Source organism: Salvelinus fontinalis, chromosome 33 (genome assembly GCF_029448725.1).
Source record: "Salvelinus fontinalis isolate EN_2023a chromosome 33, ASM2944872v1, whole genome shotgun sequence".
Classification (NCBI taxonomy): Eukaryota; Metazoa; Chordata; class Actinopteri; order Salmoniformes; family Salmonidae; genus Salvelinus; species Salvelinus fontinalis.
Genome location: NC_074697.1, coordinates 5,571,807 through 5,595,414, shown reverse-complemented (window position 1 = coordinate 5,595,414; position 23,608 = coordinate 5,571,807). Strand labels below are relative to the sequence as shown.

The 23,608-nt window shown below is 45.3% G+C and overlaps 2 protein-coding genes across 2 annotated transcripts in view; one reads left to right on the top strand and one right to left on the bottom strand.

The window, feature by feature from the left end:
- Positions 1-23,608, top strand: part of LOC129831691 (ventricular zone-expressed PH domain-containing protein-like) — a 218,039-nt gene that overhangs the window by 33,550 nt on the left and 160,881 nt on the right. The window lies entirely within an intron of this gene.
- On the bottom strand, positions 1,362-22,950 carry LOC129831692 (pentraxin-related protein PTX3-like). Its single transcript, XM_055895062.1, has 4 exons — positions 22,396-22,950; positions 18,491-18,662; positions 14,944-15,350; positions 1,362-4,576 (listed from the first exon to the last, which is right to left on the bottom strand). The coding sequence occupies exons 1-4, from the start codon at positions 22,532-22,534 to the stop codon at positions 3,915-3,917; spliced, it is 1,380 nt and encodes a 459-aa protein (XP_055751037.1). The 5' UTR covers positions 22,535-22,950; the 3' UTR covers positions 1,362-3,914.

The following is a 23,608-nucleotide window of genomic DNA, read 5'->3' as shown; positions in this document are numbered from 1 at the left end:
GCTTGTAATCGTTAAGGACTGGGGAGTTTTTCCAGGATGAAAATACATTTAATGGACCTAAGCACAGGCAAAATCCTAAAGGAAAACCTGGTTCAGTCTGCTTTCCACCAGACACTGGGAGATTAATTCACCTTTCAGCAGGACAATAACCTAAAACACAAGGCCAAATCTACACTGGAGTTGCTTACCAAGAAGACAGTGAATGTTCCTGAGTGGCCGAGTTACACTTTTGACTTAAATCTGCTTAAAAATCAATGGCAAGACGTGAAAATAATTTCCTAACAATGATCATCAACCAATTTGACAGAGCTTGAAGAATTTTGAAAATAATAATAGGCAAATGTTGCTCACTCCAGGTGTGGGAATCTCTTAGAGACTAGAAAGACTCGCAGCTGTAATCACTGCCAAAGGTGCTTCTACAAAGTATTGACTCATGGTTGTGAGTACTTACTGTATGTAAATAGATATTTCTGTATTTCATTTTCGAATAAATTTGTAAAAATTTAAAAAAAAACATGTTTTGGCTTTGTCATTCTGGGATATTGTGTGTAGATGGGTGAGAGAAAAACAAATATTTAATCCATTTTGAATTCAGACTGTAACAAAACAAAATGTGGACTGAGTCAAGGGGTATGAATACTTTTTGAAGGTACTGTGTACCGTACACACACACACACACGTTCGGTTGTCCACCCCAAACTCAGCCACCCGTTGCCCAAACCCCCTGACGTCACCCGAATCACATTACATCATCCTATTTCCTGAACTGGTGGCTGCTGGAAGGGGAGAGGTCATTTGTTATTGGTTCTCTGGGCTACTGGGCAGGGGGCGGGGTTAACGAGGTAAAGAGTGGGTGAAGCATAAGCTGATACAGTACCTTGTCTCAGGGGAAAAGAGGGAGGAAGGCATGTGAGGGGGGGGGCGACTTCAGCAAGAACGGATCTGTTGACTATCAGCAGTTACAACTTAACAGCATATTTGTTGTCATTCTAGTAACTATCTGTAGATATGCTTTGGGACTATCTAAATAGGGTGAAACAGAAGTGTGGCTGAGTTGACAGTCTGCAGACTATCTACCTCACATTCCACTACGTATCAACTGATGAGCACGTTCATTGCATTTACTAACTCTCTGTAGTTATGCATCAGGACTATCTAAATAAAGTTAAAGACTTTTGAATGAAGTTAATATGAAAACGATCACTCAACACATCCACATGTGCAACTGTTGTTGGGATGAGTGAAATGGCCTTTTGACACAGGAGCACCTGGGGGGGGGGAAATCAAGAGGGAAACAAACCATCATTTACCATGCTTAAACGTGTCGTTCCTGTTGGTGATGAAGAAACACATCAGACACATAATGTTAACATGTAGTTTTATTAATATCTTGGTCTCCAATTCTAGTCCTACTGTGTGCAAAAAAATATTTATATACAAAATACATTCATTTTTACTTATTGACAAAAACACAAAACAATTTACAATATGATACCCATTGCCTACTACGTTAACAAAGAGCAGAGATAGGTCGTAACAAATTCTGTAAACATTGTCCACAGTTCCTCTTTTCAAATCAAGTGTTTCTGTCTAACAACGGACGCAAAAACCAACAGGGAATACGCCATCTTAGTTGTGTCATCTGTTGTCACCTATTTCAAAGAGAAACACAATAACCTCCTCTGGATTATATGGAAAAACAAAGAGAAACACAAAACAACTGAAATATAATGTTTATCACATCTGATAAGATGTGCCCTTCGCACAACTGATGTACGAAGGGCTATATAAAATAAACTTGATTGATTGATTGATTGATTGAATGTAAACACTTTGATAAAAACATTTTTTTTGGAAAAATATTCACTTTTTTTCCGGGAAACGTAAGATTATAAGGTCATAGGAAGGTTACTACTACGTAGCCATGGTTACAATCTCCTACGGCAGCATACAGATGGTTGTTACTACGTAGCCATGGTTACAATCTCCTAGGGCAGCATGCAGATGGTTGTTACTACGTAGCCATGGTTACAATCTCCTAGGGCAGCATGCAGATGGTTGTTACTACGTAGCCATGGTTACAATCTACTAGGGCAGCATGCAGATGGTTGTTACTACGTAGCCATGGTTACAATCTCCTAGGGCAGCATGCACTACGTAGCCATGGTTACAATCTCCTAGGGCAGCATGCAGATGGTTGTTACTACGTAGCCATGGTTACAATCTCCTAGGGCAGCATGCAGATGGTTGTTACTACGTAGCCATGGTTACAATCTCCTAGGGCAGCATGCAGATGGTTGTTACTACATAGCCATGGTTACAATCTACTAGGGCAGCATGCAGATGGTTGTTACTACGTAGCCATGGTTACAATCTCCTAGGGCAGCATGCACTACGTAGCCATGGTTACAATCTCCTAGGGCATCATGCAGATGGTTGTTACTACGTAGCCATGCCAGAGAGGACCAAGGTACAACGTTTTCTAACCACAATGCCGCCCTAATAACTAAACCCAAACCTCAACCATTTACCATTTACCTTACCCTTTAACCCTGACACTCCCATTAGTAACATACTTGCTAAATACTGCTGATATTTAAAACAAATGTTGTCCTCTCTAGCATAGCTTCTGATGGTATAGATAATGTTGTCCTCTCTAGCATAGCTTCTGATGGTTATAGATAATATTGTCCTCTCTAGCATAGCTTCTGATGGTATAGATAATGTTGTCCTCTCTAGCATAGCTTCTGATGGTATAGATAATGTTGTCCTCTCTAGCATAGCTTCTGATGTTATAGATAATGTTGTCCTCTCTAGCATAGCTTCTGATGTTATAGATAATGTTGTCCTCTCTAGCATAGCTTCTGATGGTATAGATAATGTTGTCCTCCTCTGGCATAGCTTCTGATGGTACAGATAATGTTGTCCTCCTCTGGCATGGCCATCTAGCGATGACCCTTGCAGACTGGTTTTTGTGACAGTTTCCCCCAAGCATCTCTCCTTCCACACATAAGCTCTTTGTTTCTCTCTCTCACCTCTGTTCTTTCCCTTTCTCTCTTAAAATCTGTGGTAAATGGTGTTTTCTCCACTTCTCCTCCTAAGGCTCCTACGGTATACTAATGCTTCTCACCAAGTGTGTGTGTGTGTGTGTGTGTGTGTGTGTGTGTGTGTGTGTGTGTGTGTGTGTGTGTGTGTGTGTGTGTGTGTGTGTGTGTGTGTGTGTGTCTCTGTTTCCCTGTGTGTGTGTGTGTCTGTGTGTGTGTGTGTGTGTGTGTGTGTGTGTGTGTGTGTGTGTGTGTGTGTGTGTGTGTGTGTGTGTGTGTCTCTGTTTCCCTGTGTGTGTGTGTGTCTCTGTTTCCCTGTGTGTGTGTGTGTGTGTGTGTGTGTGTGTGTGTGTGTGTGTGTGTGTGTGTGTGTGTGTGTGTGTGTGTGTCTCTGTTTCCCTGTGTGTGTGTGTGTGTCTCTGTTTCCCTGTGTGTGATTGTGTGTGTGTGTGTGTGTGTGTGTGTGTGTGTGTGTGTGTCTCTGTTTCCCTGTGTGTGTGTGTGTCTCTGTTTCCCTGTGTGTGTGTGTGTGTGTGTGTGTGTGTGTGTGTGTGTGTGTGTGTGTGTGTGTGTGTGTGTGTGTGTGTGTGTGTGTGTGTGTGTGTGTGTGTGTGTGTGTGTGTGATACCACTCCCCTGCTTCTCTAAATAGGAAACACTCCTCTAACAGGGCACATTATTGTCACATTCTCTTTAACCATTAAAGGGAGCTGCTGTTGTTGTTGTTGTTGATGTTCACATTATTGTTGCAGTCTCAGCCGGTTGGGCTGTTCTGCACTGCAGGTCTTAGTTTATAATGGTGATGATAGAGTTCATTTAAATGATGATGATGAGGATGATGATGATGAGGATGATGAAAACGTCATCAGAGTTAGTTGATGAACTGAGCACCCCCGTGAGGCACGATCTCCGTCAAGCCCCACCCAACTACGTTCCCCCTCTGCTCACACCCCTCGCCGTCCTGCAAAGCCAGCTGGGATATCTCCTCCTCCGTCAGCACGCTGTCCCACATGTTCACCCCCGTCATCTTCCCAGTGAACGCCAACTTGGCATCGAAGCCTCCGTCAAACCCAGGCATCTGACTCCCACTGCCATCTGACCCTCCAGAGACCCCACCGTCGTTCTTCTCCTGCCCCAGCTGGAGGGAGCCTCCATCGGGTAACACGTGGCCCTCGGCCACCCCGGGTGTGAATGCCACTCTGTGTCCATCGGCCCACAGTGACGCTATGCCCTGCTCAGAGCTCCAAGCCCCACATATGTGGGTCCAAATTCCTCCTCTCGCCACGCCCCGCCCCTCCACCAGGTGAGCCTCTCCTCCCACGGTGAAGAGAGCCCTGGTTCCACTGAGAAGGAGCTGGATCTCATAGGGGTTCCGTTTGGTTCCGTAGGAGAACAGCACGGTTCTGTTGGAGACGGAGACGGGCTTGGCCCACAGGCACACGGTGAAGGAAGAGAGGGAGAGAGGGAGGTCTGGTGTCACCGAGGAGAAGATACGACGGGAACGCATAGGGAAGAGAAGAGCGGTCTCACAGCCTGGGAGAGAAGAGGGAGGGAGGAGAGAATGAGAGAATTGCTTTAGTCATTTTACGGTTATTAATTGATCTGCAAGATAACACATTTAGGAAACCACAAGTTGCCGAAAAGTCAAAATCTACTTCTACTTTCGTCATTGTTCATTTCCTCTTGTTTTCAGTATTATTTACATTCTTACTTCATTTGTTTAAAGGAAGAGAAAGGGAAACAGGCCCTGCCATCTGCCAGCATGCTGCCTCACATGGCTTCTTCAGGCCTTTGCTCTGTTCTCAGAAGCACTACGGATGACCAGATCGTCAAGTCTTTATCCAAAAGGTTTTCATGTCAAGAAACACGGCGCTAGAGATTCATGATGTATTATAAACTGGGTGGTTCGAACTCTGAGTGGTGATTGGCTGAAAGCCGTGGTATATTTAAGCAATAAGGCCAGAGGGGGTGTGGATATATGGCCAATATACCACGGCTAAGGGCTGTTCAATATAAACCCTGTGAGAGATCTTCATTGGTAACATTGTTCGACCCAATATGAAGGACTATAGAACGATCTATATAGGATCGCTATGGTTGAACGTTTAACAGTCTTGCATGCCAATAGAGAGAAGTAAAAGTATTTGAGCGGTAGTCTATGGTGTGATCAGAGAACAGAGGGTGGCTGAGGCTCAGGTTTGCGGTCGGTGGTGATGCGGTCGATGATGTCATAGACGGGACGTTTTTCCCCCTGTTCTTGTCCTTTTCTCGCTCGGCGAGAGCCCTCCTTCTTTGCTCTCTCTGTCCTTTAGGCGACCAAATAATACACCTGGATGCTCTGTTTCTTATCACAAACACCACTCTCTCGTTTGATTGTGCACATTGTAGGCCTGCGTGTGTGTGTGTGTGTGTGTGTGTGTGTGTGTGTGTGTGTCTGTGTCTGTGTCTGTGTGTGTCTGTGTGTGTGTGTGTCTGTGTGTGTGTGTGTGTTACTGTGTGTGTGTGTGTGTGTGTGTGTGTGTCTGTGTGTGTGTGTGTGTGTGTGTGTGTGTGTGTGTGTGTGTGTGTGTGTGTGTGTGTGTGCTACTGTGTGTGTGCTACTGTGTGTGATCTATAAATGGGATAATAACAGTGGTGTAAAGTACTTAAGTCTGCAATCTGGATCCCTGCACAGTCTCATTAAAGATCTCGATCACTTTTCTAGCCTCTCTGGACTTAAACCTAATTTTGACAAATGTAACATATTACGTATTGGATCGTAAAAAAACACAGTGTTTCCACTACCTTGTAGTTTACCTACAAAATGGGTGGATGGTGAAGTAGACATACTTGGTATTCACATCTCAATCTCAATATAAATTAATTTACCACAATTCATCTCAATAGATAAGATTCTGCAACCATGGAGAGGTAAATACTTGTCTATTGATGGAAAAATCACATTGAAAAACTCTTTGGTCCAGTTTACTGACTTACTATAATGGCCCTGCCTACTTCCTCCAGATGACTCGTTTTTAAAAATCATATGAGCAAAAAATATTTCATTTTATTTTGAAATGCTAGGACAGACTAAATTAAACGTGTCTATTTATATAATAAATATGAGTTTGGTGGGCTAAAATGATTAAATATTAAAGCTTTAAACCTCTCGATAAAAGCTTCACTCATAAATAAGTAATACTGAAACCCCAACTGGTTCTCCAGTAGAGTATTAAGGCTCATCCTTTGTTCCAAAATGGCATTTTTGCTGTCATACAGATTAGGACTTTCCATTACTTAAAAATACAAAAAGAAGAAGAAAAGTACTTAAGTAACAATTCTTTAAAGTACAACTTAAGTCGTTTTTTGGGGGTATCTGATAGCCAGATACCCCCAAAAAACTTTACTATTTATATTTTTGACTACTTTTACTTTTACTTCACTACATTCCTATAGAAAATATTGTACTTTTTACTCCGTACATTTTCCCTGACACCCAAAAGTACTTGTTACGTTTAGAATGCTTAGCAGGACAGGAACTTGGTCCAATTCACACACTAATCAATAAAACATCCCTGGTCATCCCTACTGTCTCTGATCTGGAGGACTCACTAAACAGAGAACATCCCTGGTCATCCCTACTGTCTCTGATCTGGAGGTCTCACTAAACAGAGAACATCCCTGGTCATCCCTACTGCCTCTGACCTGGAGGACTCACTAAACAGAGAACATCCCTGGTCATCTACTGCCTCTGATCTGGAGGACTCTCTAAACAGAGAACATCCCTGGTCATCTACTGCCTCTGATCTGGAGGACTCACTAAACACAAACGTATATTTTATAGCTGATGTCTTAGAGTTGGAGTGTGCCCCTGGCTATCTGTAATGATGTCTTGGAGTTGGAGTGTTCCCCTGGCTATCTGTAATGATGTCTGAGTGTTGGAGTGTGCCCCTGGCTATCTGTAATTATGTCTGAGTGTTTGAGTGTGTCCCTGGCTATCTGTAATGATGTCTGAGTGTTGGAGTGTGCCTCTGGCTATCTGTAATGATGTCTGAGTGTTGGAGTGCGTCCCTGGCTATCAGTAATGATGTCTGAGTGTTGGAGTGTGTCCCTGGCTATCAGTAATGATGTCTGAGTGTTGGAGTGTGTCCCTGGCTATCAGTAATGATGTCTGAGTGTTGGAGTGTGTCCCTGGCTATCTGTAATGATGTCTGAGTGTTGGAGTGTGTCCCTGGCTATCTGTAATGATGTCTGCGTGTTGGAGTGTGTCCCTGGCTATCTGTAATGATGTCTGAGTGTTGGAGTGTGTCCCTGGCTATCAGTAATGATGTCTGAGTGTTGGAGTGTTCCCCTGGCTATCAGTAATGATGTCTGAGTGTTGGAGTGTGTCCCTGGCTATCAGTAATGATGTCTGAGTGTTGGAGTGTGTCCCTGGCTATGTGTAATGATGTCTGAGTGTTGGAGTGTGTCCCTGGCTATCTGTAATGATGTCTGAGTGTTGGAGTGTGTCCCTGGCTATCTGTAATGATGTCTGAGTGTTGGAGTGTGTCCCTGGCTATCTGTAATGATGTCTGAGTGTTGGAGTGTGTCCCTGGCTATCTGTAATGATGTCTGAGTGTTGGAGTGTGTCCCTGGCTATCTGTAATGATGTCTGAGTGTTGGAGTGTGTCCCTGGCTATCTGTAATGATGTCTGAGTGTTGGAGTGTGTCCCTGGCTATCTGTAATGATGTCTGAGTGTTGGAGTGTGTCCCTGGCTATCTGTAATGATGTCTGAGTGTTGGAGTGTGTCCCTGGTTATCTGTAATGATGTCTGCGTGTTGGAGTGTGTCCCTGGCTATCTGTAATGATGTCTGAGTGTTGGAGTGTGTCCCTGGCTATCAGTAATGATGTCTGAGTATTGGAGTGTGTCCCTGGCTATCAGTAATGATGTCTGAGTGTTGGAGTGTGTCCCTTACTATCAGTAATGATGTCTGAGTGTTGGAGTGTTCCCCTGGCTATCAGTAATGATGTCTGAGTATTGGAGTGTGTCCCTGGCTATCAGTAGTGATGTCTGAGTGTTGGAGTGTGTCCCTTGCTATCAGTAATGATGTCTGAGTGTTGGAGTGTGCCCCTGGCTATCTGTAATGATGTCTTGGAGTTGGAGTGTTCCCCTGGCTATCTGTAATGATGTCTGAGTGTTGGAGTGTGCCCCTGGCTATCTGTAATGATGTCTGAGTGTTGGAGTGTGTCCCTGGCTATCTGTAATGATGTCTGAGTGTTGGAGAATGTCCCTGGCTATCTGTAATGATGTCTGAGTGTTGGAGTGTGCCCCTGGCTATCTGTAATGATGTCTTACAGTTGGATCGTGCCCCTGGCTATCTGTAATGATGTCTGAGTGTTGGAGTGTGCCCCTGGCTATCTGTAATTATGTCTGAGTGTTTGAGTGTGTCCCTGGCTATCTGTAATGATGTCTGAGTGTTGGAGTGTGCCTCTGGCTATCTGTAATGATGTCTGAGTGTTGGAGTGCGTCCCTGGCTATCAGTAATGATGTCTGAGTGTTGGAGTGTGTCCCTGGCTATCAGTAATGATGTCTGAGTGTTGGAGTGTGTCCCTGGCTATCATTAATGATGTCTGAGTGTTGGAGTGTGTCCCTGGCTATGTGTAATGATGTCTGAGTGTTGGAGTGTGTCCCTGGCTATCTGTAATGATGTCTGAGTGTTGGAGTGTGTCCCTGGCTATGTGTAATGATGTCTGAGTGTTGGAGTGTGTCCCTGGCTATCTGTAATGATGTCTGAGTGTTGGAGTGTGTCCCTGGCTATCTGTAATGATGTCTGAGTGTTGGAGTGTGTCCCTGGCTATCTGTAATGATGTCTGAGTGTTGGAGTGAGCCCCTGGCTATCTGTAATGATGTCTGCGTGTTGGAGTGTGTCCCTGGCTATCTGTAATGATGTCTGAGTGTTGGAGTGTGTCCCTGGCTATCAGTAATGATGTCTGAGTATTGGAGTGTGTCCCTGGCTATCAGTAGTGATGTCTGAGTGTTGGAGTGTGTCCCTTGCTATCAGTAATGATGTCTGAGTGTTGGAGTGTTCCCCTGGCTATCAGTAATGATGTCTGAGTATTGGACTGTGTCCCTGGCTATCAGTAGTGATGTCTGAGTGTTGGAGTGTGTCCCTTGCTATCAGTAATGATGTCTGAGTGTTGGAGTGTGCCCCTTGCTATCAGTAATGATGTCTGAGTGTTGGAGTGTTCCCCTGGCTATCAGTAATGATGTCTGAGTGTTGGAGTGTGTCCCTGGCTATCTGTAATGATGTCTGAGTGTTGGAGTGTGTCCCTTGCTATCTGTAATGATGTCTGAGTGTTGGAGTGTGTCCCTGGCTATCTGTAATGATGTCTGAGTGTTGGAGTGTGCCCCTGGCTATCTGTAATTATGTCTGAGTGTTTGAGTGTGTCCCTGGCTATCTGTAATGATGTCTGAGTGTTGGAGTGTGCCTCTGGCTATCTGTAATGATGTCTGAGTGTTGGAGTGTGTCCCTTGCTATCAGTAATGATGTCTGAGTGTTGGAGTGTTCCCCTGGCTATCAGTAATGATGTCTGAGTATTGGAGTGTGTCCCTGGTTATCAGTAATGATGTCTGAGTATTGGAGTGTGTCCCTGGCTATCAGTAGTGATGTCTGAGTGTTGGAGTGTGCCCCTTGCTATCAGTAATGATGTCTGAGTGTTGGAGTGTGTCCCTTGCTATCAGTAATGATGTCTGAGTGTTGGAGTGTGTCCCTTGCTATCAGTAATGATGTCTGAGTGTTGGAGTGTGTCCCTTGCTATCAGTAATGATGTCTGAGTGTTGGAGTGTTCCCATGGCTATCAGTAATGATGTCTGAGTATTGGAGTGTGTCCCTGGCTATCATTAATGATGTCTGAGTATTGGAGTGTGTCCCTGGTTATTAGTAATGATGTCTGAGTGTTGGAGTGTGTCCCTGGCTATGTGTAATGATGTCTGAGTGTTGGAGTGTGTCCCATGCTATCTGTAATGATGTCTGAGTGTTGGAGTGTTCCCCTGGCTATCAGTAATGATGTCTGAGTATTGGAGTGTGTCCCTGGTTATCAGTAATGATGTCTGAGTGTTGGAGTGTGTCCCTGGCTATCAGTAATGATGTCTGAGTGTTGGAGTGTTCCCCTGGCTATCAGTAATGATGTCTGAGTATTGGAGTGTGTCCCTGGCTATCATTAATGATGTCTGAGTATTGGAGTGTGTCCCTGGTTATTAGTAATGATGTCTGAGTGTTGGACTGTGTCCCTTGCTATCAGTAATGATGTCTGAGTATTGGAGTGTGTCCCTGGTTATTAGTAATGATGTCTGAGTGTTGGACTGTGTCCCTTGCTATCAGTAATGATGTCTGAGTGTTGGAGTGTGCCCCTGGCTATCTGTAATGATGTCTGAGTGTTGGAGTGTGCCCCTGGCTATCTGTAATGATGTCTGAGTGTTGGAGTGTGCCCCTGGCTATCTGTAATGATGTCTGAGTGTTGGAGTGTTCCCCTGGCTATCAGTAATGATGTCTGAGTATTGGAGTGTGTCCCTGGCTATCTGTAATGATGTCTGAGTGTTGGAGTGTGTCCCTGGCTATGTGTAATGATGTCTGAGTGTTGGAGTGTGTCCCTGGCTTTCTGTAATGATGTCTGAGTGTTGGAGTGTGTCCCTGGCTATCTGTAATGATGTCTGAGTGTTGGAGTGTTCCCCTGGCTATCAGTAATGATGTCTGAGTATTGGAGTGTGTCCCTGGTTATCAGTAATGATGTCTGAGTGTTGGAGTGTGTCCCTGGCTATCAGTAATGATGTCTGAGTGTTGGAGTGTTCCCCTGGCTATCAGTAATGATGTCTGAGTATTGGAGTGTGTCCCTGGCTATCAGTAATGATGTCTGAGTATTGGAGTGTGTCCCTGGTTATTAGTAATGATGTCTGAGTGTTGGACTGTGTCCCTTGCTATCAGTAATGATGTCTGAGTGTTGGACTGTGCCCCTGGCTATCTGTAATGATGTCTGAGTGTTGGAGTGTGCCCCTGGCTATCTGTAATGATGTCTGAGTGTTGGAGTGTGCCCCTGGCTATCTGTAATGATGTCTGAGTGTTGGAGTGTGCCCCTGGCTATCTGTAATGATGTCTGAGTGTTGGAGTGTTCCCCTGGCTATCAGTAATGATGTCTGAGTGTTGGAGTGTGTCCCTGGCTATCAGTAATGATGTCTGAGTGTTGGAGTGTGCCCCTGGCTATCTGTAATGATGTCTGAGTGTTGGAGTGTTCCCCTGGCTATCAGTAATGATGTCTGAGTGTTGGAGTGTGTCCCTGGCTATCAGTAATGATGTCTGAGTGTTGGAGTGTGTCCCTGGCTATCAGTAATGATGTCTGAGTGTTGGAGTGTGTCCCTGGCTATCTGTAATGATGTCTGAGTGTTGGAGTGTGTCCCTGGCTATCAGTAGTGATGTCTGAGTGTTGGAGTGTTCCCCTGGCTATCAGTAATGATGTCTGAGTGTTGGAGTGTTCCCCTGGTTATCAGTAATGATGTCTGAGTGTTGGACTGTGTCCCTTGCTATCAGTAATGATGTCTGAGTGTTGGACTGTGCCCCTGGCTATCTGTAATGATGTCTGAGTGTTGGAGTGTGCCCCTGGCTATCTGTAATGATGTCTGAGTGTTGGAGTGTGCCCCTGGCTATCTGTAATGATGTCTGAGTGTTGGAGTGTGCCCCTGGCTATCTGTAATGATGTCTGAGTGTTGGAGTGTTCCCCTGGCTATCAGTAATGATGTCTGAGTGTTGGAGTGTGTCCCTGGCTATCAGTAATGATGTCTGAGTGTTGGAGTGTGCCCCTGGCTATCTGTAATGATGTCTGAGTGTTGGAGTGTTCCCCTGGCTATCAGTAATGATGTCTGAGTGTTGGAGTGTGTCCCTGGCTATCAGTAATGATGTCTGAGTGTTGGAGTGTGTCCCTGGCTATCAGTAATGATGTCTGAGTGTTGGAGTGTGTCCCTGGCTATCTGTAATGATGTCTGAGTGTTGGAGTGTGTCCCTGGCTATCAGTAGTGATGTCTGAGTGTTGGAGTGTTCCCCTGGCTATCAGTAATGATGTCTGAGTGTTGGAGTGTTCCCCTGGCTATCAGTAATGATGTCTGAGTGTTGGAGTGTTCCCCTGGCTATCTGTAATGATGTCTGAGTGTTGGAGTGTTCCCCTGGCTATCAGTAATGATGTCTGAGTGTTGGAGTGTTCCCCTGGCTATCTGTAATGATGTCTGAGTGTTGGAGTGTGTCCCTGGCTATCAGTAGTGATGTCTGAGTGTTGGAGTGTGTCCCTGGCTATCAGTAATGATGTCTGAGTGTTGGAGTGTGTCCCTGGCTATCAGTAATGATGTCTGAGTGTTGGAGTGTGTCCCTGGCTATCTGTAATAATGTCTGAGTGTTGGAGTGTGTCCCTGGCTATCAGTAATGATGTCTGAGTGTTGGAGTGTGTCCCTGGCTATCAGTAATGATGTCTGAGTGTTGGAGTGTGTCCCTGGTTATTAGTAATGATGTCTGAGTGTTGGAGTGTGTCCCTGGCTATCTGTAATGATGTCTGAGTGTTGGAGTGTGCCCCTGGCTATCAGTAATGATGTCTGAGTGTTGGAGTGTGTCCCTGGTTATTAGTAATGATGTCTGAGTGTTGGAGTGTTCCCCTGGCTTTCTTTCAATTTTATAAATAAGAAAATGGTGCCGTCTGCTTTTCTTAATATAAGGTCATGTTTTATAATTTATACTTTTACTTCTGCTTTTGATACTTAAGTATATTTTAGCAATTACATTTTCTTTTGAAACTTAAGTATATTTAAAACCAAATACGTTTAGTCTTTTACTCAAGTAGTATTTTACTGTGTGACTTTCACTTTTACTGGAGTAACTTTCTATTAAGGAATCTATACTTTTACTCAAGTATGACAATCGGGTCCTTTTTCCACCACTGGGTAATAACACCATGAGATAATGCATCAGCCAAGAGTCAGACCAGGAGAGGAAATCACTGCTGGAGGTTTGAATCAGTCTTTGTGTGTGTGATTATGTATGATTCCTGTTTTACTAAGGGTGTTTTAAATCAGTGTGGACAGCTCCCTTCCCCCTCTCTCTACAGCAGCAGTCTAATATCTAGGTTATGACACACACAGTGATTGCCTCTTCCTACCAGACCCTAAATATTGACGTTAGATTTGTCTCAGGTTTCTCTCCGGGGCTAACCGTTCCCATCTGGTTCTGCTTCCCAGGGTGCTTTGTTGTGGTTGCTGTGCCGACCTGCTAATGATTATACCTGTGTGTGTGTGTGTGTGTGTGTGTGTGTGTGTGTGTGTGTGTGTGTGTGTGTGTGTGTGTGTGTGTGTGTGTGTGTGTGTGTGTGTGTGTGTGTGTGTGTGTGTGTGTGTGTGTGTGTGTGTGTGATATAAACACAGCATTGAGGTTTTATCTGATTCATGCATTGAACTGGAGCTGGCTCTCTGAAGACCTGGGCTCATTTTGTTTTTGATTGAATTCCAACAGAGTAAGCAGGTAGAGGTCTGTACAGGACGTGGGTAGGCTCAGATCCTTACAGATAGAGACACACAGATCGAGATCACAGATGCAGAGACTAGGTTTGGAACATGGAAAGGCACTCTGATATGAATCCCTGTTTAAAGGAAAATGGACCAGAAACATTTTTATATTCATACTCTCTAGGTATATATTTGCTATATTCATTATTTCAAGAATCAATGGGTTGTAAGGATCAAATTGCCTGGGAGGGATGTCTGGTGTGATTCTTGTAAGAGGGGTGCTGTATTACCTGATGGTGTTTAAACATACATTTTCTACATTATGTAGAGCAGAGCTTCTCAACCTGGTTACTGTACTACCAAGGACATGTTGCTCGGCCCGGAGTACCCCTGAACTAACCCCTCATGTGCATTTTACCAGTAGGCCTATGGTCCCATGAGTCTTCTCAAGTACCCGCTGAGGATAGGCCAAGTACTAGCACCCCCTGATTGGGTCAAGTACCCCCTGTGGAAAGTAGCACCCCTGATTGGTCAAGTACCCCCTGTGGAAAGTAGCACCCCTGATTGGTCAAGTACCCCCTGTGGAAAGTAGCACCCCTGATTGGTCAAGTACCCCCTGTGGAAAGTAGCACCCCTGATTGGTCAAGTACCCCCTGTGGAAAGTAGCACCCCTGATTGGGTCAAGTATCCCCTGTGGAAAGTAGCACCCCTGATTGGTCAAGTACCCCCTGTGGAAAGTAGCACCCCTGATTGGTCAAGTACCCCCTGTGGAAAGTAGCACCCCTGATTGGTCAAGTCCCCCCTGTGGAAAGTAGCACCCCTGATTGGTCAAGTACCCCCTGTGGAAAGTAGCACCCCTGATTGGGTCAAGTATCCCCTGTGGAAAGTAGCACCCCTGATTGGTCAAGTACCCCCTGTGGAAAGTAGCACCCCTGATTGGGTCAAGTATCCCCTGTGGAAAGTAGCACCCCTGATTGAGAAGTGATGTAAAGGATGGCAGGATGTATAGTGACACAGGAAGTGATGTAAAGGATGGTAGGATGTATAGTGACACAGGAAGTGATGTAAAGGATGGTAGGATGTATAGTGACACTTGACCATAGTGACACTGGAAGTGATGTAAAGGATGGTAGGATGTTGAGAAGTGATGTAAAGAATGGCAGGATGTATAGTGACACAGGAAGTGATGTAAAGGATGGTAGGATGTTGAGAAGTGATGTAAAGGATGGCAGGATGTATAGTGACACAGGGAGTGATGTAAAGGATGGTAGGATGTTGAGAAGTGATGTAAAGGATGGCAGCATGTATAGTGACACAGGGAGTGATGTAAAGGATGGTAGGATGTTGAGAAGTGATGGTAAGGATGGCAGGATGTATAGATAGTGACACAGGAAGAGGCGTTCTCACCTGCAGGCAGGTGGCGTTGCTGTGCCGACTTGAACGCTAGTTCCAGCACTGCCCTCGTCTTCGCCAGCTCTGTCACCAGGGCAACCAGCATCTCTGCCGACACCACATCCTGCTGCAGGTCTTCCCCCTTTGCCTCTGGTGGCGTTACGGGTCCTGGATTACTCAGGCAGATATTTTCTAGCTTGACGAGTCGGGAAGCCTGTGTCCGCGCCACGGTGAGGAGCTGCTGTAACAGCGTCTCCTGGTGGCTATTCCCAGAATTACCTGCAGATTTCCCAGCAGCAATGCTCCGATCTTGCCTGAGATGCTCCAGGCTCTCCTTGAGGCGAGCTTCCATCTGCATGGACATCCTTCGTCCAGCAGTCTCCACCGCAACGCCACAGGCCCCGCCGTACTGAGCCACGAACCTGGAGTCAGGAGAAGAGGGATTACATCAGAGATCAGGAAGTAGGCTACATTACACATTAACTCCTTTCAGATATACACAGGTGCACAGAATTTAGGGGATTGATTTGGGATTGGTGGTTTGGCAAAGGTCGATTTGGGATTGGTAAAGGTCGATTTGGGATTGGTAAAGGTCGATTTGGGATTGGTAAAGGTCGATTTTGGTTTGGTAAAGGTCGATTTGGGATTGGTGGTTTGGTAAAGGTCGATTTGGGATTGGTAAAGGTCGATTTGGGATTGGTAATGGTCGATTTGGGTTTGGTAAAGGTCAATTTGGGTTTGGTAAAGGTCGATTTTGGTTTGGTAAAGGTCGATTTGGGATTGGTGGTTTGGTAAAGGTCGATTTGGGATTGGTAAAGGTCGATTTGGGATTGGTAATGGTCGATTTGGGTTTGGTAAAGGTCAATTTGGGTTTGGTAAAGGTCGATTTGGGGTTGGTAAAGGTCGATTTGGGTCGTATTGGGATTGGTGGTTCTGTTCCATTGGCTGAGATGGCCTATATATTCGTGCCTATCAGTGGTGTGTAAAAAAAATTCAAAGTACTACTTAAGTAGTTTTTCGGGGAATCTGTACTTTACTATTTATATTTTTGACAACTTTTACTTTTACTTCTCTACATTCCTAAAGAAAATAATGTACTTTTTACGGCATACATTTTCCCTGACACCCAAAAGCACTCGTTACATTTAGAATGCTTAGCAGGACAGAAAATGGTCCAATTCACACACTTATCAAGAGAACATCCCTGGTCATCTCTACTACCTCTGATCTGGAGGACTCACTAAACAGAGAACATCCCTGGTCATCCCTACTGTCTCTAATCTGGAGGACTCACTAAACAGAGAACATCCCTGGTCATCCCTACTGCCTCTGATCTGGAGGACTCACTAAACAGAGAACATCCCTGGTCATCCCTACTGTCTCTAATCTGGTGGACTCACTAAACAGAGAACATCCCTGGTCATCCCTACTGCCTCTGATCTGGCAGACTCACTAAACAGAGAACATCCCTGGTCATCCCTACTGCCTCTGATCTGGTGGACTCACTAAACAGAGAACATCCCTGGTCATCTCTACTGCCTCTGATCTGGTGGACTCACTAAACAGAGAACATCCCTGGTCATCCCTACTACCTCTAATCTGGCAGACTCACTAAACAGAGAACATCCCTGGTCATCTCTACTGCCTCTAATCTGGAGGACTCACTAAACAGAGAACATCCCTGGTCATCCCTACTGCCTCTAATCTGGAGGACTCACTAAACAGAGAACATCCCTGGTCATCCCTACTGCCTCTAATCTGGAGGACTCACTAAACAGAGAACATCCCTGGTCATCCCTACTACCTCTGATCTGGAGGACTCACTAAACAGAGAACATCCCTGGTCATCCCTACTGCCTCTAATCTGGAGGACTCACTAAACAGAGAACATCCCTGGTCATCCCTACTGCCTCTAATCTGGAGGATTCACTAAACAGAGAACATCCCTGGTCATCCCTACTGCCTCTAATCTGGAGGACTCACTAAACAGAGAACATCCCTGGTCATCCTTACTGTCTCTGATCTGGCAGACTCACTAAACAGAGAACAACCCTGGTCATCTACTGCCTCTAATCTGGAGGATTCACTAAACAGAGAACATCCCTGGTCATCTACTGCCTCTAATCTGGAGGATTCACTAAACAGAGAACATCCCTGGTCATCCCTACTGCAATCTGCATTGTGTCCCACGACCCGCCAACCCCTCTTTTTACGCTACTGCTACTCTCTGTTCATCATATATGCATAGTCGTGGTTTCGTGGTATCCAATCGCTAGTAGTTACTATCTTGTCTCATCGCTACAACTCCCGGACGGGCTCGGGAGAGACGAAGGTCGAGAGCCATGCGTCCTCCGAAGCACAACCCAACCAAGCCGCACTGCTTCTTAACACAGCGCGCATCCAACCCGGAAGCCAGGCGCACCAATGTGTTGGAGGAAACACCGTGCACCCTTGGTTAGCGTGCACTGCGCCAGGCCCGCCACAGGAGTCAAGGATAAGGATGAGACAATGATATCCCTACCGGCCAAACCCGGACGACGCTAGGACAATTGTGCGTCGCCCCACGGACCTCCTGGGTGCGAACCCAGAGTCTCTGGTGGCACAGCTAGCGCTGCGATGCAGTGCCTTAGACCACTGCGCCACCCGGGAGGCCCCATAGCATGTATTTTTACTGTTGTTTTTATTTCTTTACTTACCTATTGTTCACCTAATACCTTTTTTGCACTATTTGTTAGAGCCTGTAAGTAAGCATTTCACTGTAAGGTCTACACCTGTTGTATTCGGCATTTCACTGTAAGGTCTACTACACCTGTTGTATTCGGCATTTCACTGTAAGGTCTACACCTGTTGTATTCGGCATTTCACTGTAAGGTCTACACCTGCTGTATTCAGTATTTCATTGTAAGGTCTACACCTGTTGTATTCAGCATTTCACTGTAAGGTCTACACCTGTTGTATTCAGCATTTCACTGTAAGGTCTACACCCGTTGTATTCAGAATTTCACTGTAAGGTCTACACCTGTTGTATTCTGCGCACGTGACAAATCAACTTTGATTTGATTTGACCGTAGTGACGCCTCTTGCACTGAGATGCAGATCCTTAGACCTCTGCGTCACTCAGGAACCCTGAATGGGTACTAGGACTTGTATATTTTAAACCAAATACTTTTAGACTTTTACTCAAGTAGTATTTTAATGGGTGACTTTCACTTTTACTTGAGTCATTTTCTATTTACTTTTACTCAAGTATGACAATTGGGTACTTTTCCCACATAGTGCTTGTATATTAGTTGGTGGCAGGTAGACTAGTGGTTCAAATCCCAGAACCGAGTCTGTTGATGTGCCCTTGAACCTTAAGTGTTCCAAAGTCACCGTTGAATGGCAGACCCCGTAGGTCACACACCACAGACCCTGGCTTGTCTCAGGTAGAGCGGGGTATGCAACAAAAAAATAAACATTTCCAAGTAATACACGCTTGTACAGGTGTGAAATAGGACACATATAAGCACCCACTATATGATTATTATTGGAAGTGCCTATATATATATATATGTATACCAACTTTAGCATTTCTCCACGCAGAGACCCCAACTCCACCTTGATGATGTCATCAGAGTACTGCAGAAGCATGTTCTCCCTCATCTGAGAGTTCTCCAGCATGGAGAAGAGCTTGTCCCATTTAGTCATCTCTGTCACCTTACAGGGGGCTTGGGTTGGGATGGCCGTGGCCGTGGCTGGAGAGAGGGAAAGAGAGAGAGAGAGAGAGAGAGAGAGAGAGAGACAGAGAGAGAGAGAGAGAGAGAGAGAGAGAGAGAGAGAGGGGGGGATGGGGAAGGGGGAGGAGAGAGAGGGAAGAGACAGACATATATGTTAGATGATTTGTATTCATCCATTTTAAGTCACACGGAGATTCCTATCCTTTCTCCTGACAACTGTCCATCTCTCTCTCAGATTGTCCCTTTCTCCTGACAACTGTCCATCTCTCTCTCAGATTGTCCCTTTCTCCTGACAACTGTCCATCTCTCTCTCAGATTGTCCCTTTCTCCTGACAACTGTCCATCTCTCTCTCAGATTGTCCCTTTCTCCTGACAACTGTCCATCTCTCTCTCAGATTGTCCCTTTCTCCTGACAACTGTCCATCTCTCTCTCAGATTGTCCCTTTCTCCTGACAACTGTCCATCTCTCTCTCAGATTGTCCCTTTCTCCTGACAACTGTCCATCTCTCTCTCAGATTGTCCCTTTCTCCTGACAACTGTCCATCTCTCTCTCAGATTGTCCCTTTCTCCTGACAACTGTCCATCTCTCTCTCAGATTGTCCCTTTCTCCTGACAACTGTCCATCTCTCTCTCAGATTGTCCCTTTCTCCTGACAACTGTCCATCTCTCTCTCAGATGATCCTTTTCTTAGCTTGAAACAGCATCAATCTATTTCCCGCTCTTCTCCTCTCTACACGTCTCGTTCTCTATCACTCCCTCTCTTCTTTTTCCTGTGTCCTGGCAGTTTGAGTTATTGGCACGGTCTATCCCTCTGGTACGGTAATGTGTGATGTTACTCACCAGTGTTTGTTTGGGCCGCTTTGTCTTTAATAATGTAAAATCACATTACAAACTGTTCTGAGCAATATTATTTTTGTTTATGGTTTTCTGTTAGAGTACGAACCACACACACACACACACACACACACACACACACACACACACACACACACACACACACACACACACACACACACACACACACACACACACACACACACACACACACACACACACACACACACCAAGGAGCCTACCTTCCGAAACAGCTGAGAGAAGAATTCCCCAATTAAATAGTATTTATTTGATCAACAACCAGTTATTGATAACGGTCTGTGCTCAATAGGAGGATAAAACCCCCGGTCTCCTCTCGGCTTAACTTACTCTCTGCCCAGACTTTCACAGCCAACACTGACAGAACACACTGAGGAACAGTCCCTCAGCCACAACTACTGGAGATAGACTCTACTAACAGAGGTAGAGCAGTGATTCCCAAACGTCTGTTGCTTCATAACCCAGCCGAAAGCTTTTGGAAATTTCAGAATAGCTGAATTGGAAGTGACTCACCATTCAGTAAACACTGGTTCAGATTATTTACATTATTTATGAACCGTACTTACTCAATGTACTCTCTGGCAAGTAAGAGAGAGGAGAGAGGGAGGAGAAGAGAGGAGAAGAGAGGAGAGAGGGAAGAGAAGAGAGGAGAAGAAAGGAGAAGAGAGGAGAAGAGAGGAGAGAGTGAAGAGAGGAGAAGAGAGGAGAAGAGAGGAGAAAAAAGGAGAAGAGATGAGAAGAGAAGAGAGGAGAAGAAAGGAGAAGAAAGGAGAAGAGAGAAGAGAGGAGGAGAGAGGAGAAGAGAGGATGAGAGAGGAGAAGAGAAGAGAAGAGAGAAGAGAGGAGAAGAGAGGAGAAGAGGTAAGAGAGGAGAAGAGAGGAGAGAGGGAAGAGAGGAGAAGAGAGGAGAAGAGGTAAGAGAGGAGAAGAGAGGAGAGAGGGAAGAGAGGAGAAGAGAGGGAAGAGAGGAGAAGAGAGGAGAAGAGAGGAGGAGAGAGGAGGAGAGAGGAGAAGAGAGAAGAGAGGAGAAGAGAGGAGCAGAGGTAAGAGAGGAGAAGAGAGGAGAGAGGGAAGAGAGGAGAAGAGAGGGAAGAGAGGAGAAGAGAGGAGGAGAGAGGAGGAGAGAGGAGAAGAGAGAGAACATGTACAGGTGTGCTCAGTCAACTCGGCCACACTAAACACAGTCAGTGCTCCCACTCTCTATGATTACTCTCTTCGTACTTCCTATCCAGAGATAAATAACTTGACAAAGAGCAACAGTGGACAGAGTACATCTAGACAGACTTTTACAACCCACACAAGCAGAACGGATCCACAATGATTCTAAAATCAAACTCTTTTAGTATGATATCTGGACACACACTGACTGAACACAGCCATAGAGAGGCATGACGATCATACCTATTAAATAGACTTCCAGGAGCCTTAAAGCAGAATTATGTGTTTTTTCACACAATTAAAACAAATATATATATATCTTGCTGTGTTTTGTAAATGCAGATCTAAACTGATTGTAATTTCTGCTCGGCTTCAGACACATTTTGTGTTTCAGTTGCACTTCTCCACTCGGGTGAGAAATCTTTGCTTTTGTAAGACCAATCAAATTCCACCGCATTCAAGAACAGGCATTATAGGTCAGCAGACAGCGACTTGATTGATGGCAGAGGTTGGTGGTTACTTTTCTCCGGGAGTTGTTTTTTTTATCAAGTTAAAAATGCAAGATTAACTTCAAGTAAAACATTAATTTATTTTGTGTGATGAAAAACTACAGTTGCCCGCCCCATATCACTCTATTGAGGCAAAAAACATTGTTGCCTTTTAATATAAAAGGCAGGTAAAATGGTTGAAAACTTAAGAGTTTTTTTTATGGTCTGCGTTTTGATCACAGCAGGTTGGTGACACCTTAAATGGGGAGGACTGGCTCGTGGTAATAGCTGGACCGGAATGAGTGGAATGGTATCAAACACATGGTTTCCGTGGTTTCCGTGGTTTCCGTGCCATTCCATTTACTCTGTCGGCCCATTATAATGAGCCACCCTCCCCTCAACAGCCTCCACTGGTTTTGAACATGCAGATTTATGCACTTTAACTCCGACCCTGGACTTCTTGACCGGCCGATTTAAGTCAGTAACAAGCCTGACACTAAAACCTTCATTCACTCACGACTGGCACTCAGTGGGCTGTGACTGAACAAAGTCAATTTACTAATGTTCCATTAAGTCCTAATTGTTTCATTCAGTTCAAATACTTGATCAACTTGTTGTTCCACAAATTAACATCAAAGGTCAGCATTGAATATATTATCTATCCTAACACATTGAAGACATTATCTATCCTAACACATTGAAGACATTATCTATCCTAACACATTGAAGACATTATCTATCCTAACACATTGAAGACATTATCCATCCTAACACATTGAAGACATTATCTATCCTAACACATTGAAGACATTATCTATCCTAACACATTGAAGACATTATCTATCCTAACACATTGAAGACATTATCTATCCTAACACATTGAAGACATTATCTATCCTAACACATTGCAGACATTATCTATCCTAACTCATGGAAGACATTATCTATCCTAGTATGAGAGGCTAAGGAACCAATGTCATGGCAAAAGCATAAACAGAAACAATAATGGGTTAATCCTGTTGAAAATGTGTCCATGTGAGAGTTCCAGACACAGTCCACATATTACTTACTCGGCATTCAGAGCTCAAACTTATTCGGTTCACACACAAACACACACACTCACACACACACACACACACACACACACACACACACACACACACACACACACACACACACACACACACACACACACACACACACACACACACACACACACACACTTGACTTACGCTCCAGTGGCTCTCCCTCTGTGATCTCGTTGTAGTAACTGTCACCATAGTTCACCTCGATATCGTCTTCGTACCCAAGGGTCAGCGACACACACACCGACAGCAGACACACTGCCTGGGGGAGCCGCCACAGAAACATGCTGCCTGCCGTCCGTCTCAGAGAGTCTGTCTGTGTTGAAGTCTACCTACCTGTCAGAGACTATGTGCTGTGTGTTTTGTCTGCTGTCTGTCTCAGTGTGTGTGAGTATGTTGAGAATGGGAGTCTGTGTTAAATATGTCAGAGCTGTTTCCCCTCCTCTCCTCTTTTTTTTTCTCTCTCTCTCTCTCTCTCTCTCTCTCTCTCTCTCTCTCTCTCTCTCTCTCTCTCTCTCTCTGTCTCACACTCTCTCTCTCTCTGTCTCACTCTCTCTCTGTGTCTCACTCACTCTCTCTCGCTCTCTCTCTCTCTGTCTCTCTCCCTCGTTAAATGCTGAGCAATCCCTTGGCAGCGGTCCTGGTAGGGTTGTGTTCTCCGGCTGAGAGGGAATGGGTCGGAGGGTCTGCCTGGGCTATATAAACACAGATCCTACCCCTAGTTCTGCACAGCCCAGTACACAGCTAAGCCCGGCACCAGCCCGGCCCATCCTATCCCAGCTCTGTCCTAGCCTTGCCCGTGCTCCAGCCTCAATGTCACACACACACACACACACACACACACACACACACACACACACACACACACACACACACACACACACACACACACACACACACACACACACACACACACACACACACACACACACACACACACACACACACACACACACACACACACACACACACACACACACACACAGGAACACACAGACACAAACACACACACAGGAACACACAGATACAAACACACAGACAGACACATAGTCCAGCACAGCCAGGGGTAATGAGTAATGAGTAATGAGTAATGCATCGTTGGAGGTAGCATATGTCCTAATCAACGACTCAGAGAGAGAGGTGGGGGAGTGAAGAGAGACAAGGGGGTAAAAGATGGAGATGGGGAGTGAGAGATAGAGAGAGAGATGGGGGGAGGGAGGGAGGTGGAGGGAGGGAGAGATAGATGGAGGGAGATATAGGGAGGGTGAAAGAGAGAGAGAGAGCTGTAGGGGGAGATAGAGGGAGAGATAGATGGACGGAGAGATAGAGAGATGGAGGGAGGGAGGGAGATAGAGGGAGA

What these genes read in the sequence shown, in the direction of transcription:
- LOC129831692 (XM_055895062.1), bottom strand. Translation starts at nt 22,534, where the DNA reads ATGTTTCTGTGGCGGCTCCCCCAGGCAGTGTGTCTGCTGTCGGTGTGT. An exon ending in AGAGGGAGAGCCACTGGAGC is followed by an intron (nt 18,663 to 22,395) that starts GTAAGTCAAGTG and finishes CCCTCTCTCCAG; the next exon opens with CCACGGCCACGGCCATCCCA. An exon ending in GCAACGCCACCTGCCTGCAG is followed by an intron (nt 4,577 to 14,943) that starts GTGAGAACGCCT and finishes CTTCTCTCCCAG; the next exon opens with GCTGTGAGACCGCTCTTCTC.